The following is an 18,755-nucleotide window of genomic DNA, read 5'->3' on the forward strand; positions in this document are numbered from 1 at the left end:
ATTTCTTTGCCTGTAACCAAAAAGTCAAGGAAAGTTCTGTAGTGGTAACACTGTTATCACGTTGCTGGGATCATGACTGTTATGACTATTCAGTTGAAAGATACCAAACTGGGATGAACTTCCTCATTCACTTGAAGAAAAGAAAGTATGGAGGGAGGGGGGACTGAAGATGTTTATTTGGGCAAAGTTGTCTACAGTGTCTACAAACGACAGCAAAGGCCACACACAGATGTCACACCTAGACAACAAGACAAGTTGACCAACTTGTGATATCTAAGAATCATCCAACAAGCACATGCCACACGCAAAGGGAGAGGAAAGGAGGAAGAGAGAACATGGAGAATGAAGCACCGAGTAACGCGGGGAGGGGGGGAGAAGGGAAACATAAAGCGAGAGCCGGAGACACCATGATGGGACATGCTGGTGTCATCCTTCCCACTACTGCGCGTTTGATTTGTCACCCTCTTCGGGAGGCATGCGTGGGCCCTTCCAGCCCCCCTCCACTGTGGTGCAGCAAAGGCCTTGGAAAGGGATTTCTGTGACAGCAGAAGGGCCGCCCCGCTCCTGGGGGCGGGGGCGAAGGCAGCCCGGGGAGGGGAGGGGAGGGGACCCAGCCCAGCCTGGGAAAGAGGCCGACAGAGGAGGGCGAGGGGGGAGTCCCCCGCCACCCAGCCCTCCCCCGCCCTTCTGCGCCACCCAGCGCTCCTTCCCCCACCCACCCACCCAGCCCCGGGGACGAGGACAGCCCCACCCCCAGCCTGGCCCGCTCCCTCCCCCCCTCCCCCGACCACGTACTCACCCCCAGAACCCACACGGGCAGCGGGGCGGCAAGCTCGGGGCTTTGCTGCGCTCGCTGCCGGCATCTCCCATGGCGGCGGCGGGTCTCGGGGTCGGGGAGGGGGCGCCTCAAGGCGGAGGGGTCCAGGCCGGGGCTCGAAGCCGGGATTCCAGGCCGGTCAGCTGGAGTCGGGCGCAACCACTGCAGCGGCGGCAGGGTGGGTGAGGAGGCGACGGAGGTGGCGGCAACGGCGGCGGAAAGGGAGGCAGCCGCACCCTGTGGCGCTTGAGGTGACACTGAGCTGCGGGCGGCAGCTGACGGGGGGTTGTGACGGACCCCGACACGCCACCCCCGCGAGCAGCGCGTGCCCTCTGACCCAACAATGCCCTCGGCTCCTCCCCCTCGGGCGAGTAGGGTGGTCTTGCCCGGCCGCAGGCTCGATTGGGAGAGGAGTGTACCAACACCCGGGAAGAGGTGGGGACTAAGTGGCAAAGCATAGGCCACCCGGCTTTATCGCCCTGCGAGCCAACAATATCTCGAGGCCAAATCTGAAAGAGTTCAGAGGTTAACGGAGAACTTGATAGGATGGGCCGGGGGTGACAGATGAAGCTTATTCTTTTTCTTTTTTTTACTAATGGTACGGTCTAGAAAGATGGATCCGGGGGTGAGGCAGATAAGACTCCACGCATGCGCAGAGGAAATAGAAACCCGGAAGTGTGTGAATTAATTAAAGAGTCTGCGGGGAGATTCCCTTCCCCCGCACTTGTGGAATTCCCTGCCTGGGCGGAAGCAGCTCCGGGAATTCCTGCTACGACTGCCCTCCCGGCATTGTTTTAGCCACGCTACAAGAAAAAGTCTTGATACATGTGTGTTGATTTCTTAGTGCTACTCATTTAACTTCACTTTAAGATAGGAGGAAAAGAACTGTCTAGACCTGGACCTGTATAGGGCTTCCTTCTCTGCTTGTAATAGATGTGAGGAGGGGGGGGGATCCATTCGTCATTTTATTTTCTTTTTCTGTAGATGCAGTGATGAGAAAAAAATAGTCACCTAAACTTCGAGCCTTCGTGCAGCAGTTTAAATGATACTGAACCATTCCATCATGTTCGTAATTTGTCTATGCTTGTAGTAGTCTGAAGTATGTCTAGTTTCATAGAGATGTGCAGAGAATTGTAGCTGAAGCCTAGTTATGTTTTTCCATCATTTAAAAATAGTTCTCAAATAAAAGAAAAATAAGCAGGTAGGCCTTTTTCCATCCTTTTGTTTTCTTGCAAGAAGACATAGGATCAGGTTAGTTTAAAGGTGGATTGAAGTAGATGCCATTTAAAACAAGCAATTTGACATCTCTAATGCTATAGCAGAAGAAATAATTATCTAGATTGATTTGGTTCTAGAAATGTCAGTGCAATAAAGTATCAATGAAACTGAAATTGTATATTAGAATCGCCTCTGTTTGGTCTGTAATCTTTCCCCCAATGTCTCTTACTGTGTGTATTTTCTTATTTTTTAATCCCTATTGGTTTGAGAGGGACAGAACATTTAAGGGAAATTGGAAACTATTTTCTTATCAGATCTATTTGTACTTCACTAACTTAAGAACATAACTATTTTATAAATGATGCATACATATTATGTACTCTTGTATATTTCTCAAACTAAGAACACTTAAAATCAAATTTGAAAAATGCCTGTTCTTAAAGATGAAGCAGCAAGCCATTGCACTGAACTGCCACAACACTTTCTGGGGATCGGGATAGAATGCTGAGTAAACTTAGTAGGATAGCACTATAAGATTCATAACCCTATGCTGAGCTTGTTAGAAAAATATATAAACTTTCAACATTACAGTAAATGAAGAGAAGTTTTAAAAAATTGTTCAGGACTCTTTAAAGCTTATTGTGACATTTTTTGGTGTTTAATACAGTATGATAATTATAAGTGCCATATAACCAAAACAGATCCCCTCTATGCAGTCCATACTATCCAGAAACTGGCAACTCTTGGTCACCAGAAGCATCACCACAAACAAGGGTCCCTCTTTCAAACAGCATCCAACAGTGCAATCCTAAGCAAAGGTACACCTTTCTAAGCCCAATAACCTGTATTATTTATATGTTTAATGTAAACTGCCCTGAGCCTCCGGGGAGGGCCGTATAGAAATATAATTAATAATAATAATAATAAGTCTATTTAGGATTGCACTGTAACTCTCCAGACAAATAGTCTGGATATGGAGTTAAATTTTATAATAATGTTGAACCTCGCAGTAATGTATTAGTTGCAATAAAGGCTGTAGTCATTCTGAACAAAATTGGCTACTTGTCATTTACACCAGTGGTCCCCAACCTTTATGAGGCTGGGGACCGGCAGGGCATTGGGCCGCGCCCGCGGGGACCGCAGCCGCACTGGCCACGCCCACGTGGCGGGCTGCGCCCGCGGATCGGGCTGCGCCCGCGAGCCGCGCCCGCGGATCGGACCGCACCCGCGGGCCGCGCCCGTGGATCGGGCCGCACCCGCGGGCGCGGCCTGCACGGGCGCGGCCCGGCCCTGATTCCCTCTCCCCGCCCTCTCGCAGTAAGAAGCTTCCCGGGCTGCAAGCTTGCGGCCTGGGAAGTTTTTTACTGCGGGGGGGGGGGGAGAGGGAGCCGCGGCCCGGCGCCATGGCCTTTGCGGCCCGGCGCCATGGCCTTTGCGGCCCGGTACCGGGCCGCGGCCCGCAGGTTGGGGACCACTGATTTACACAATAATATATTAATACTAAGGGCCAGCCCATTTCATTCAGGAATACAACTGGGGCTAAATTGGGGGGGGGGGAGAACTCAGTGGATGGCCCCCACCTCTCCCCAGGACCTGGAAAAACTGTAGGCAGCTGTTATGGAATTCATTGGTAGGGGCAGCTCTCACACAGCAGGGATCTACAGCTTCCAAGCCATGGAGAGAAGTGGAAGGAGGAGGGGGTGGTCAGGGGAGGGGGATGGAAGGCAATTGGTTGGCCACTGGACAGACAGGCAAGCCAGTTGGAGGAGGAGGCATTCAGGGGTGGGATAGCAGCCCTGAGTGGGTGTTAACTGCTGAGTGGTACTTAATCCATGAGACATGCTCCTCCAAGCCCTTACTAGAAATATATTATGTGGAACAGATTATATCCTTTAGAATATTAGTAGGACAAGTTTATGAAAAGTAATAGCTTCCAATTCTGAACTTTCATTTTTATCTAAGTAGATTCAAAATTTGCAGGGACTGGAACAAGATTCTCTGCTATTTCATTGTTTTAGCATAACTCTTGATTTGGTGTAAATATTTTCTTGATTTGGGATAAATATTTTCAGAAGGATGCCAGTTACTTTCTTATGCATCAGAAGGAAGAACTGGCAGTAGGCAACAGGATCTTAGAGTTGTACATAATTACAAATATACAGGAATTGTAACTCTAATACTTTTGATAGCCTTATATAGGTATAACAAGTGAAAGTTATAAAGGGGGGCAAAATATTTGAAAATATTCCTTTAGAATCATTTCGATCAACATTGGAAAGTAAAATATTTCATGAGAGGTTTTAATTCCCCCCCTAAATGGCCATTTTTTTCATTTTGTAAAACTGAAGAAGTCCCCATGACTCCAGGTATTCACTTCGCTGTGTGTCTCTCAGGCAATAACAGTTCCACAACACCATGATCTATGCTAGGGTTGGGAGCTTCAGCACCCGAAGCAGCGTTTGCTCCCACTGCAGCCAGTGCCGTGCCACAGGGGAGGAGGGAAGGCACAGGTGTCAGTGCGCCAGTGGCCGCACACAGTGTGCTGATGCCCGTGTCTCCCCTCCCCCCTGCGGTACGGTGCTGGCTGTGGCAGGAGCGCCCAACCCTAACACAGTGTATAATTCCTGCAGACTTGATTCCAGTGGGAGGTTTACTGTTCTGGCTTCCAAGAGGGAGCATACATCAGGGGTGGACAAGGTGTACCGGGCCAAATGCTCCCCAGCATGGGTGCAGGAAGAGGTGGGGCAACTTAAACACCAGCCTGCAGCCCAGCACAAAACCTGCAATGCAGAAACTGAGCCTTTGTGGCATCCAAGGCAATACAATAAATAGTCACAGTTCCTTTTACTGTTGATGCATTTGACCTCTATAGGCTGGGATGAGATGGAGACATAAGGAAATCATGGGAAATGGCTTCCTGTAGCACAAATGCTGTTTCACTTGATTGTTGTGTTCATGTGAGTAGGCAGAGTCATTCTGATTGGCACCTATTGTAGGGATAACAAGCATTACCTTGTTGTCCCTTATCTCCTGTTGCCTTCCTTATCTTCACAATAATAATCTCATTCCCTTGATTTATTGATTTCTTTGTTCTAATGTTCTCCTCTTTCTGAAATTTTGATGCAGCTAAAAGCAGCAACCATCTACTGCTGTTTGTGATCAACATGGAGGAAAGTTTACTTTATCTTCAAGACTAATGTTTCTTGTTCTCTCTCCTATCCAGACCTTGGTGCATGAGACCATCCTGTTAATCTATATGTATTCTAGAAATATAACTGCCCTTTAGGGTTGATTGCCTTCAGCATCAGACTGAAACCAATACACTTCAAATAATCAGGGACAGGCAGTAGCTAGAAAGGCTGAGTTAATACAAAAAAAAAGAAGCTATGTTTTTATTATAAAATAGACTTCTTTCTATACTTCATTTATTCAGTTCTATCCAATAGAGAATCACTGTTTCTCACCAAGAACGTTGCTTATTACAAGTTAGAATATGATTATAGGGATAAATGTTATCATTTTGATCCTCAGAATACCATCAGTAAGCATCAGTGGAATGTATTCAATATTCTTCAAATAAAATCCTTTTCATGAAGAGTTCAATTATTGCTGATATTTCATAGTGAACTATAATTCTGCAATTTATGCTCATGTTTATTGCAGGATGGGGAGGGAATTACACCAAATGGAGAGTTCTGCAGCATTCCATTTTATTTCCCGATACTATTTAATATCTATTTGAAACCACTGGGAGAAGTCATCAAGAGATACGGGCCGCACTGGATCAATATGCAGTGATACTGCACTCTACCTTTCTTTTCCACCTAATTCTATTGGCATTCTGAACCAGTTCTTTGGGTCGGTATTGGGATGGAGGAAGGTGAACAAGCAAAAACAATCCCAAGAAGACAGAGGTTCTCTGGTTAAGTAGAAAGGCAGACCAGGAATTGAAGATCTCTCCTGACTTACAGTGGATTTTACTCCCCCTGAAAAGCCAGATTTGCAGCTTAGAAATGCTACTGGAGACAACAGTTGCCTTAAAGAACCAAGTGGCTGTGGTGGCAGGTGTATCAGCTACACCTGTTTCTAGGGAAGTAAAATCAAGCCACAGTGATTCTTACCATACTTAGTTACATTGATGCTGGACTGTTGCTTGGGTCTACTTTTGAAGAGTGTTTGAAAACAGAAACTATGCTGCAACTAGACTGCTGCTTGGAGACAGATACCAGGAACAAGTGATCCTGATACTACAGCAGGAACAAGTGATGCTGATATTACAGCAATTAATCTTGCTAGTGATCAGTTCCAAGATGTCAGTTTTGACCTTTAAAGTCCTAGATGGCTTATGAAGGGTATCTTCTGAAGGACCATTAGGAATCTATCTGAAGGCCTAGAAATTAAGGTGTGAGAGAGAGATTCAAGTGGGTAGCCATGTTGGTCTGAAGTAGCACAACAAAGAGTCCAATAGCACCTTTAAGACCAACAAAGATTTATTCAAGGCCTCTGTCTGTGTGTGTGTGCGTGAGAGAGAGAGAGCTCATTAACTATCCCACCAATCAAAGAAGCTCATCTGGTTCCATAAATGCATCTCTGGTGATCCCCCCCCTATAAAAAAACATTATTCAGAATAGCAGTTTGCATGACCCTCTAAAGATGATAGCAATAGCATTCAGCACAATAACAATTGCACGTTTGTTTAAAATCCAATTAAAGCCTTTTCGTTTATTCCACAGAATTGATGAACTTGATTAAATGATGATGGGGTTTCAAAGTCTGATAGTCATTTAACAAGAACCTTAGATGTCACATTTAGTAACTACCTCAGTAAATTCTTAATGAGGTGGATGGGCTTGATGAAGTGATATCAGTATTACTGATAAGGAGAAAGCCAAAAACCTGTGGCGATATCACACAAAACTTTTTTTCAACATAGATGTGCAAGCTGTGTTTCAGGTGCTGTTCAAGTCTTTAACCTAAAAGTCATTCCTATTATCCTTTAAATATAAATCATAAGAATAGTCTCAGTAAATGAACATATTGACCACTTTCTTTTATATTTTCTGAGACAATTATAAAACATACCTTGCTGTGTAGCCAGCATGGGTCTATGCCAAGGGAGCCAGCTTGCTGTAATGGTTAAAAGCATGGTCTTCTAATCTGAAAAGCCAGGTTTGGTTCCCCACTCCTCCACATGCAGTCAGCAGAGTGACCATGAGCTAGTCACAGTCCTGTTAGAGCTCCTTCTCACAAACCAGTTCTTTCAGGGCTCTCTCAGCCCCTCCTGCTCACTGGGTATCTGATTATAAGCTGCTATGAGATTCCTTTGGGTAGTGAAAAGTGAGGTATAAGAAACAGCTTTTCTTCTTCTTCTGATCAGAACTTGGCCAACCTTGAGGCAAGAGCTTGGTTACAAGCATTTAACCAGTTCATCAAGTAAACTTGAGCAACAAGGGCTACCTGGCATTCCTGAAAGAAGACTCTTATATATTGTGGTTTAAGAGTATCTTTGAGAAACCCTTGGCTCTTTCCCTGGATGGTTCCTGAACAGCCCTAGGACAAGACCCAAGCCCACGGCAGCCCCTCAAGACGGGACAATGCTGCTGCCGCTGCCCAGCTCCCTGGGGCTCCGCACGCAACCATGTGACGGGAGCGCGCGGTTCGGAACGGGCTGTATGGCTCCGTATTGTGTCACCATCTGAGACATATTTGCCAGAGTCCTGCACCTCTGCCCCACGATGGCCACGCTCCACCTGGCTGTGTTCTTCTTGGCCTACTCCATGCCTCGTCCACCTGCCTGCCCTGTGTGCCCGCCTGGTGCCCATCTCTGCTGGCTCGGGGCTGCCCACTGGGAGAGGTGCACGATGCATACAGCTGCTGCATACAGTGCGGCCAGGGCGAGGGTGATGTGTGCGGCGGCTGGGGCGTCTATGCGGCCGGGCTGGAGTGGCAGCAGCGCCACAAGGGCCAGGTGGGTGCCTGGCAGGCACCTGCGTGTGCAAGGGCCGCTACTCATGCCAAGATTTTACCTGAGAGCTTAAGAATAAACAGTAAATGGATTGGAGAAGGTAGGAAAAGATCTCCTCTGCCTTTTTTCTTTACTTTTTTATTTTTTAGAGCATGAACTTTTCTGCTGGATTCAATCCAAGGAATTGACCCTTCCTTTTGTGACACAATATCCATCAATTTCTGCAAAAGTTCCATGTTCCCTGCACTTTACTTGGGGGATTAACATGTCTAATATTAAGTCACATACAATTTATTAAAGGTAGAGCCTCTTGTGGCGCAGAGTGGTAAGGCAGCCGTCTGAAAGCTTTGCCCATGAGGCTGGGAGTTCAATCCCAGCAGCCGACTCAAGGTTGACTCAGCCTTCCATCCTTCCGAGGTTGGTAAAATGAGTACCCAGCTTGCTGGGGGGTAAACGGTAATGACTGGGGAAGGCACTGGCAAACCACCCCGTATTGAGTCTGCCATGAAAACGCTGGAGGGCGTCACCCCAATGGTCAGACATGACTCGGTGCTTGCACAGGGGATACCTTTACCTTTACCTTTATAATTTATTATATAGCAGTTCAGAGCTGCAATCAATTAGCCACTATATGCATGCAGACTTAGGAAGGAACTGCATCATACAAAGCAGAACCACTGATGCTCTAACAATAATTAGTATAGTATTTCTTAATTTTCAGCTTAGACTTTGGGGGCACAGTAAGAAGCTAGAAGGTTTCAGCACTGTTCAATTCAACATTAAAGATTCAGTGTGCTATGAACACAAATGGGGAAATGGGGAAGTAAATGTCAACAAAATTTTACCTAATTATTTGAATAAAATTTTGTTGGTCTTAAAGGTGTCACTAGACACTTTTTTCTACTGCTTTAGACCGACATGGCTACCTACCTGAATTTACCTCATTAATCACACAATATCTACCAATTTCAGCAAGATTTCCATGTTACCTGCTCTTTCCTTGGGGGATTAATGATATGACTAGCATGTCTAATATTAAGTTGCATACTGTTTACTATATAGCATGGGCCACGGCTGCAATTAATTAGCAGTTCCATCTTATCCCCCCCCCCATGCTATCTAATATCTATTTGCAGCCACTGAGAGATGTCTTCAGGAGGTATGGGCTTCAATGTCACCAATTTGTGGATTATATCCAACTCTACCTTTCTTTTCTAATTCTGAGGATACTGTTGATGTTCTAAATCAATGCTTGGAGTCAATAATGGGCTTGATCAGGATGAACAAACTGAAACTTAATCCTGACAAGACAGAGATTAGTAGAAAACCAGACCAGGGACTTCAGATCTGCCTTATTTTGGATATAGTTGTATTCCCCTTGAAAAACCAGGTTTCACAGAGAGCATCAATTTCCAACAAATCCTGGTATATTACCCTTGTTTCAAAATACTTTCAGTGTCGCTCATGAACTCAATTCACCCCTTGAAATCTCCAGTCCGTACCTGGAGGTTGGCAACCCCATAGTGTCTCCAAGCTGTGCAGGCTTGAGTGGTGATTCCAGAATTCCAGGCCGTATCTGGAGATTGGCAACTGCCCGGTCAATGGCGTCCCTCTTTACCAATCTTAAAATCTGGTCACCTTAGTACAATGCCATAGTGTCTACCCTCAAAAACATCCATTTCCTTCAAGGGAATTGATCTTTCTAGTCTGGAGATGAACTGTAATTCCAGAGGATCCCCAGGTCCCACCTGTAGGCTGATATCCTTAACGATTAGGCTGGGAATTGAACATACATTCTAAATCATATGTTGTACAACTATTTTTAATGTGAAGGTAATCACATCTGTATGTTAAAATAATGTACTTTATGTAGGTCATATCATTGATGCCATTCTGCATGAGTTATGTAATAACAGCTACTGAGTCTCCATAATTGCTTTATTTCCAGAAACATCTCTGAAAAACAGAAAACTCTTTGTAGGTTCTGCATTCTAAAGCCTTTTTTTTCATGAAACTGCGACTCCCTCTCTCACTCACTCCAACAATTGAAACGTGTCCTGTTTGCTATTCTTCACTGTGTGTTGTTTGCCCTCAGCATTTTAAAAGTGGTGGTATTCCAAGAGAATACAAAATCAGCTGACTGCAGTGTGTATTTTTTTAAGTGATTATTTCAATCAGATGAAGAGTCTCTCTTACAGATTCGCACCAGCGTAGCTTTCCTTGTTTGATGGTAATTTAGCCCTCAAGATGGGAAGGAAGATGTACAGCACTTGTGACCCACTCCATTGGACCCTCTCTAGGGCTCTCCATGTGCACCTCAATTGGGCAATCATGACTCAACCAAAACAAACAATATCACAAAAGGTTGATTATGTACAGGCACATCCTCATCTACTTGAACTGAAGCAGAGAACATGATGTCCATTTTTTGTTGTTGTTTTTTCATTTAACCCTGGGGCACAACCCAGAGTATAACCAGGGTGGGACTATTGGGTGCCCAAGAGCTATGATGCACCCCACCTATTTTTCCCAAAGATGCTCAGTGTTCATGTACAATAGGACAATATATGAAGGAAAAAAATGCTATAGCAGTTGGTTGTCCTACACCTCCAAATGGTAAGGTCAAAACCCCATCCAGTTGGTGCGTGCAGTTCTGCCCAATCCAAATTACCTGCAGCTTGTGGTAGATACTACAGCTGTGAATATGGTAACATGAAAGGTAACTTAAGGGAATGATTAACTCTTCAAGGAAAGTGTTCATTAGAAATAAAAGTTACTGATCTTAAAATTATTCCTGTGTAAGTTTTGGGTCACTATAAGTTGGCTGTGACTTGATGGCACTTAACATGCATACAGGATTAGGTACGAGGGATGTCGTTCAGATCTGCATTTTTAAAGGGTCAATTTTTTTGTCTATTGCCACACTGAAATTCACCTTTTCAAGCGCATACTTGAATCGCCCCCTCAGTAACCCCAATGCAAAGGAATCACCAGAAATCCACTTTTCAATTTTTGAAGCAGGGTCTAGTGGAGACTATTTTGGGACTGTTCAGTGTGGAAATGCATCCATTCTGTTTTTCATAGTGCCCACTGTTTTCAGTGTTTGGGCATGCCTTTTCCTCTTCATCATCCTCCCTCCCCATCCCATGGGAAAGGTGCCCTAGCACTCTCCTCTTCCTGTTTCTCCCCCTCCCCCCACAGACACACCCTTCAGAAGCCCTCAGCCTTATCCAATCCTCCAGGGATGGGGAAACAAAACAGTCTTGCTTGTTACAATGCCACAGCATTGTAACACAATAACTTTATTTTAAAAAAATACCTGGGAGGAAGGGGGGAGGCACGGGAATGTGGAATGAAGGGGCACAATTAAAAGACAGGTACAAGCAGGCACCATTTTGCAACAAAAATGAAAATGCTTTGAGAAAGAGGAAGTTAGCCTCAGCCTGACCCCGGAGGGGAAAATATACAGCGAATTACAGCCTGGCAAAAGGGGAAGAAGCCCAAATACGGAAAGCAGAGTACCAACTCACATCATCCATTTGAAGTCCAAAGCGAGGCTAAAATTAGGTATATCTCCTAATGCAGAAATGGTTACAGTGTGCTCCTATGTAGAGCGATTCCAAAGTCTGACTGGAGAAACTGTGCATAGGTTTGCCCTTTCTTTAGATTTTAAATCTAAAAAGTCTATAACACATGGCTTTATATTTGAAAATGTGCTTACTTGGTCTATATTTTTTCTATGTTTGATATATTTATATACTCACTCTCCAATGCAATTTCCCAATAAAACCACCTAAGAAACCACAAAATATATTAAAACAACACTGATGGGCTAACTATATAAAACAAACAGCATAATCAACGTTAACAAGAGCATAAAATATTATAATAAATTAGATGCATTAATGTTAATGTATATTAAAGTAAGCAGCAGAAATTTTTAATTAAGACACAATCTTAGAACAGCAGAGGAAGACCAACCTCCAATTAATAATTTGAAAAAATTCCTGGTAATATGGAAAGCTTTTGCCTGACACCAGAGAGTAAGCAGATTTGATGGCTTGCAGAAGGTTAGAGAGAGGCTGTTCCCAAGATAAGAGGCTACAGAAACAATGAGGAAACCATCCTTTTTGACCACTTCTTCTGAGCCTTTATCTGGTGGAGGCTGTCTGCTGCTTCTGTAACACAGAGAAGACTGGCATTAATCTAGTCATTAAATGAACAAAGGCTAACTCACAGTTTGTATCATTACATTGATTCTCTGCTTGACTTCTGTCTAAAAGTTGCAGACAACTTTCCAGTTTCTGAGTATGCAGGTTGGGATATTGCCAGCTATTTCCAAACAACTAGCATTTTCAGAATAGTGCCATACCACCCATCTTTGGAGACCAGAGTATTTTTAATAATAATTCTTTCTGTTTCTATGCCTTATGTCAAATGCATATCCTGGTAGAGATTAATGCCCATTTACAAAGGGCTGTGTTGACATTGAATCCTGTTTCTGTGTTCCATCACAAACATTCCAGTTGATCCTGTGCATCACTAGCATAAAAAGTTGATAGAAGCAGTTTTGTTTCCAGTTTGTTTGTTTCCTCTGTGACTGCCCCAAAGGTGTGATACTGGAAAACATGCTTGGTCAAAGAGGTCATGTAACCTAGGGCTAGATAGACATGAGAGTACCCTTTTAAAATAATTTTAAATGTTTCAAACACAGCACTCTTGTTCTTCCCTTTCATGCCTTTTAAAGTGCTGAGATAGCTATGGGGAGACAGCCATTTCTGTACTTGCTAAGCCATAGGCGAGTGAATGATTCAGCCCACCACACTAAGGGCATGATCTGGATCAGATCCTCACAACATATTAAATTCTCTTTAAAATGTTGGTAGCATCCTCACAGTGGCCACAAAAGCCATCACTTCTACTTTGACACAAAGATGGCTGAAAAATTGCCCCCTCCTGCATCTTCCATTAACAATCTTTCCACAGCTGTTGTTAGAGGGATAATTTTGCCTGTTTTCCTCTTCCCCTGGCAACTACATAGGTCTCTCCACCTTCCACATCACCTTACAGGAATCAACCTATAATGCCTAAATCAGCTGAAATGCTTTCCATTAAGCAATGATGTAATGGAACAGGTGTTTTTGGAAGCATGGATATATATCCTGAATATCAATTTGATTTAGTCTTTTTAAAACATCAAGTCCAAATAATTTGATTAAGAGATTTTTAGCTGATTATATATCATATTAGACAGATTGTGTTTATTTTGTGGTTTTTAAAAAGACAGTTATAAGCTCTGAGAATCTATTAAATGTGAGAGCTGTACAGAGCAATCCAAGCTGATCCTATGGAGAGATTTCTCTCCCAGCATTAGCTTTTTGTTGGGCTGTCTGTGAGGGTCCAGTTCTAAACACGCACACCCCAGCCCAAGCTAATCCCATGGAGGGACTTCTCTCCCAAGATTGCTGTTTGTCGAGCTGGGGGTGGGGAGAGCTGATTCAAACTGGAGGCCCGAACAGACCCCAAGCCCACCCTGTGGAGAGAGTTCTCTCTGCAGGATCAGCGGTTTGACGAGCACTGAATGTGTCTTGGTCCCTTTAAATGCCCAGGAGCCAGAAACATTTGGATTCCTGAATATTTTCTGAATCCCAATATTTGGGAATAACAGGAAATACCAATATTTGGGGAGTCCAATATACCTCAACCACCAAAATACCAATTTTCTTTGCACATGCCTAAGTCTCCAATAGTGATCCCCTCAGCCAGCTGAGCCAATGGAATCAAGGTGAAGGTGGGCAAAGCAATAGGGCCTCTGTAGCAGTGAGGATTGCTCACAAGCCTCCTTGCAGATGAAACTGCTAGATCCAGGCCTTCCCAATATCACCAAACGATGGCTCCAATTCCAGATGGCAACTATACAGTTTATGCTTTTCACCCCATACCATCCCATGTGTTCAGATTCTCATTTGTGTACTTCCATTTCTATCACACACAACACTGATTGAAATCAGTGACACAGCAACTGATCGCTCTGAGTGATCTGAAGTCAGGTTCAATACCTAACAAAACTTAGGCATTAATATTTGGTTACAGGATCTTACATTAAAAAGAAACCTGCAGGGGGCTGTTATATGTCACTGTTGTTAGTTGCGAAGTCGTGTCTGATCCATCGCGACCCCATGGACAATGATCCTCCAGGCCTTCCTGTCCTCTTCCATTCCCCGGAGTCCATTTAATGTCACTAAGAAGGTACAGTTAAGAGTATATTACTTATAGGCTTGCCAGCTTTTTAACCTATTACTATAACTATGCCTTCAGTTTGATATCCAGACAGAACAAGCAATCATGTTTACATTCCTGTAACAAAAAGTATCATCTGCTTAAGGACAAAACAGACCACATCAAGTCTTTTTCTGGTCCATTGCTGGCCCCAATGACATACTTCTCACGTAAAATACTGCTGTGGCCAGCTTCGCTGCTCAAGGGCAGATGCAGCCAACCCATGCATGTCTCTTCTCTACAATTCTCTGAACATTTGAGGCCTACCCTGTAAGGTTGTTGTGCAGATAAAACTGGATGCTGTTGTGGAGGTTCTTTTGCCTCCTATTTTATCTTCACAACAATCCTGTGAAGTAGACCCCAAGTGTTTCATCTCCACAACAACCTGCATGGGAGGCTTTAAATGTTTCTTTTGCACAACAATCCTGTCCACCTTCCAAAGCAGCCATTTCTGCCTGGGTAAAATCTCTAGGGTTAAGGAAAAATCAGAAATATATTTTTAAAAATTGCTGAGGGTTGTGTGTGTTAAAAACCTGCAATAATAGAAGCATCACCTGTAGCTTTAAGAAAGACATGTCTTCTAAGGCTGTTGCTAGGCAACCAGAACAGTATTGCCAGTTGGAATTTTGTTTTCTGTCAGTAAACGACAGCGTGTTTCCGGGGCTATTTTGCTCTTTGGGACCATTTATGCACTGGGAACTTCACTGCCCCAGCTTCCAGGCAAGAACAAAAATCGGGGGCAGATGAGGTACACCGGGCCAAATGCTCCCCTACGTGGGTGCAGGAAGATGTGGGGCAACCTGCCATGTCTAAAACTCCAGCCTACAGTCCAGCATGAAACCTCCAGTGCATAAACGGTCTGAGAGAGAACCAAGTACAACAGCAATATATGTGGAATATATTTCTACAAAAGTATGCACCCTTCCTCACATGGTATGAATGTCTGTCACTGTAGCACCAAAGTGGGACTCTTTAATGTGGAGGTGGATGTGGGTGGGGTGTAAGAATTATGTTTCTTATGAATGCAAAAGGAAACAACTATTGAACTGATTTCCTAATATCAACTCTGATAGACTAACTTTTTAAAGGAAATAATAAACAAGGGCAACTCTGATTCTTTTTCTCTGCAGGCACCCTGATTCTCTCTTAGTAGCAAGGGAGAGCACCAAGCTCACCAGAGCTCAGTCCGGTTTGGCCTTTGCCAGTCCATGGATGGGGAACATGAAGGAAGACCAGTGCTGCTCTCGAGGGGAAAGCAATGTCAGCCCACCTCTCCTCGTCCTTGTCTTGAAAGCCCCTTGCAGGATCACCATAAGTTGGCTGCAACTTGACGGCACTTATTATTTTAATTCTGTGTTGTCCACCCGAGTCCTCTGTGGGATAGTGATGCTTCCCCTTGTAAAAACTAATAAGGCCAAAGCTGTCATTGTTTTAAAATGCTGCATCTTCTGTTTGTCCTCTGGAGTGCTGCCTTTGGCTCATAAAAGCTGAAGCTTTAATCTATTATTTGGAAAGCCTAGTGGGATATACTGGAATGGCAGATGCTAATATAAGTGCAGCACTAGATTGCTATGACTGTCTATTACCAGCCATCTTCAGATTTAAAGGACAAAAATAAACACATGCACACACTAAAAAATGCTTCTGTAGGTAACTGCAGAGAAATGGCTTAGCTTTGTCTTGTTACTGACCTTCTGTTTAGTCCAGTGAGAGAAGGTTGCTTTCACCTTTCAGGAGAAAACCTTGAAACCATCAAGAAGCAGTGTGGGATATATAAGATGGGCAGCCTTTCTATTCTCAATAGGACTGGCTCAACCTGACTTGATAACTGCCAGGAGTACAAATAATTTAGGGTACCCTGGCTCAGCTATTGAATTTTTTTGGAGATTTGAGAGGGAGAGAGAGAGCTGCGGCTGTCTGCTGCACATCTTGAGCAAGTGCAAAGAGGCAGCTTGTCAGCCAGGTGAAATACCCCACGTTTCCTGGGACCCATCCCAAACGTCATCAGCCATCCAGTTGTCAAGGGTAAGAAGAGAAGAAATGACAGACATTAGAAATGAAAATGAGATGGTAATATCCTGGTCAACTCTCATTTAATGTGCTATTTTTACGCTGTTTAGCATATGAGAAGACACAAGAGGGCCAGCAAAATATTAATGAGCGTAGTGTAGTAAAAAAATTCTTGGGCTGGCTCCTATTCTCAAATAAGGTTAATCTGTTATCTAAAGACAGTAGCCTGGGGGCCAGAAGGTTATTTTCCCTCACAACCCAAGTTTTGTCACATTCAGAACCCAAAGACAAATCTTTACTCAGGACAGCTTTTAAAGATGATTTTTGTATTGAGAGGAACATTTGATAATATTTCTTGGTAAGCAGTCCTGTTTCAAGAGCCACTAGTTTTGTATCCCTGGTATAGTAGACATTATAATATAGCTAGACTAGAAAAATTGAGTCCAGTACAAGAAATGCAGTTTAGAGATTCCAAAACCTGTCTATGGTACCAAAGCAGATATTCAGGGAACTGATCATTACTGTAGAGCCAATTTACATGTTCTAAAGTCCTTTAGGCTATGAGGACTTTTGATCAGACTTATGCCAGAAGATCCTAGGTATACAGAGGCATTATTATGGTCAGGGCACATCACACATAGCCGGAGGGGGCAGAAGCATTCCCCCTATACCATTTTTCTGAGCTGAAATGTCTGTGAGAAGCAGCTAGTTGCCCCCTGGGGAAACGTACCTATAGCTACATGTATACTTCCTACAAAGGGCAAATAGCTCTCTGTGACTGATTCAGATCAGGATAACAGTGGAGGGAGGAGGCTTAAACCCCCTCTTTCCACATGCTGTGGTGGTGGTCTCACTCCAGATCAAGTCTACACATGCCTGGGAATTAAGTTCTAAGCACAGAACTCCTACCACATTTCTAAGCGAGAGTCTTTGTGGCAGCCACAAGGGCTTTATAATGTGTGAACTGGCCCACGGGGTGACCACACAGATGGGTATTGCTTCCCAGCAGAGATTATTCATGTGAGTTTGGAAACTCACTCTCCATAGCAGTGTGAAGTGTCATGGAGACATCTACAAATATTTCATTGGAGTCCCTATTTCTTCTTTGAGTTGGCTTTGTCCACAGGGACACAGATTTTGAACAACTTGCTCAGTCACTGTCTCAGTTCCCTGCCTACAAAGAAAGGTAATAATGGCCCACCTCATGAAGCTGAACATACTCTTGCCATACAAAATCATTGCGCTTGATGATTAGCCCGGTCTACTTTTTCTTTGCCTGAGATGCTGGGGGGAGGGGGGGGCGGAGTTCCCCAAGAAAACTGTAGCACCTCCATATGTCGACCAGTTTCCAGGTTTACTAGGCCTGAAGTTTCTCCTCACATGTCAAGCAGAAGACTCTTGAGCTTGCAATGGGTAGAATCCCCTTGAGTTTACAGAGAAGAATTTTCCCAAGGGTCAGACTTTAACTATTTTCTCAGCGAATTGCTGCCCTGGAGAATTGCTGGTAACCAAGGGCAGGCAGAGCTGCCAGCTTTATCAGAGTTGAGCAGTTTCTACTGCAGTGCAAGCTCATGGCATTGCAAGGGCTGTTCGACTTGGCTTACTTCTAGGCAATTTCAGCTCTCCAGTCTGACCATGAAGTTCCCTGACTTCCCTCCTTTTCCAGCAGCCTCCTGTGACAATCAGAAAGGCATTTTCAGGGAACGCTCTGGGACAAAATGCCTTGTTGCACAGAGGGCTGGCAATGGAGAAGGCAAAGTGGGCAACACCAGCCAGCCCTTCCCTCTTCTGTTTGTACCACTGCTTACACCAGGGGCAGTCTTGCTGGTTGGAATAGGAAGAAGCATGAGTTTGCCTGTTTTATTCTTCTTGCTGCAGCCTCTGGTGAACGAGACTTTTTGTTCTAGAGGTCTGAATCCTGGCAAAATCTTTTCAACAGTTTTGGAGAGGGGAGACTGCTCAAAGAAGGAGGAAAGTCCATGTTTAAAAGCATAAGTTTATGGATTTAAGGATTCAGCCCAATGCAAGCAGAAGTTTGGTTAGCATAACTGACCTTTTACTGATCCCCCTTCCTTCTTGTTTAAATCTGACTCCTGCATTCTTTATTAATATGTGATGTGATAATGTTTAATCTCTGAGGCCTTTCAAGGTTCATTTTAAATATGTTAATTTTGTTGCTTATGATATTATTGCATTGTTGGTTTTTCTGGACTTTTAACATTGTTATCAAATACTGCTCTGTTTTATTGTTTTAATTATGTTGGAAGCTGCCTTAGAAGCTAGTCCAGTTGAAAGCATGAGCTATAAATATTTTAAATTCAAATAAAAAGTGTTCTTTTCCCACTGTTAAACTAAGCTAAATGAGATTTTAGTGTTTAAGAGAAGGAATGCCTTGGGAAAGGGTAAAAGGACTCTGAAGGCCTTTCTCAAATGTCTGAATGATAACTGCAGTCCCATAATACTTCC

The 18,755-nt window shown here is 44.0% G+C and overlaps 1 protein-coding gene across 2 annotated transcripts in view; it reads right to left on the reverse strand.

The window, feature by feature from the left end:
• ZFAND3 (zinc finger AN1-type containing 3) overlaps positions 1-1,174 on the reverse strand; it is a 215,353-nt gene extending 214,179 nt beyond the window's left edge. The window contains exon 1 of one of the 2 annotated variants that reach the window (XM_077342130.1): positions 800-1,174. In XM_077342130.1, the coding sequence (XP_077198245.1) occupies positions 800-863 (64 nt within the window). In that variant the 5' untranslated portion in view covers positions 864-1,174. The remainder of the gene's footprint in view (positions 1-799) is intronic. The other variant, XM_077342124.1, reaches the window with a different exon arrangement.
• Between the last annotated feature and the right edge of the window lie 17,581 nt (positions 1,175-18,755).

This window comes from Paroedura picta, chromosome 1 (assembly GCF_049243985.1).
Source record: "Paroedura picta isolate Pp20150507F chromosome 1, Ppicta_v3.0, whole genome shotgun sequence".
NCBI lineage: Eukaryota > Metazoa > Chordata > Lepidosauria > Squamata > Gekkonidae > Paroedura > Paroedura picta.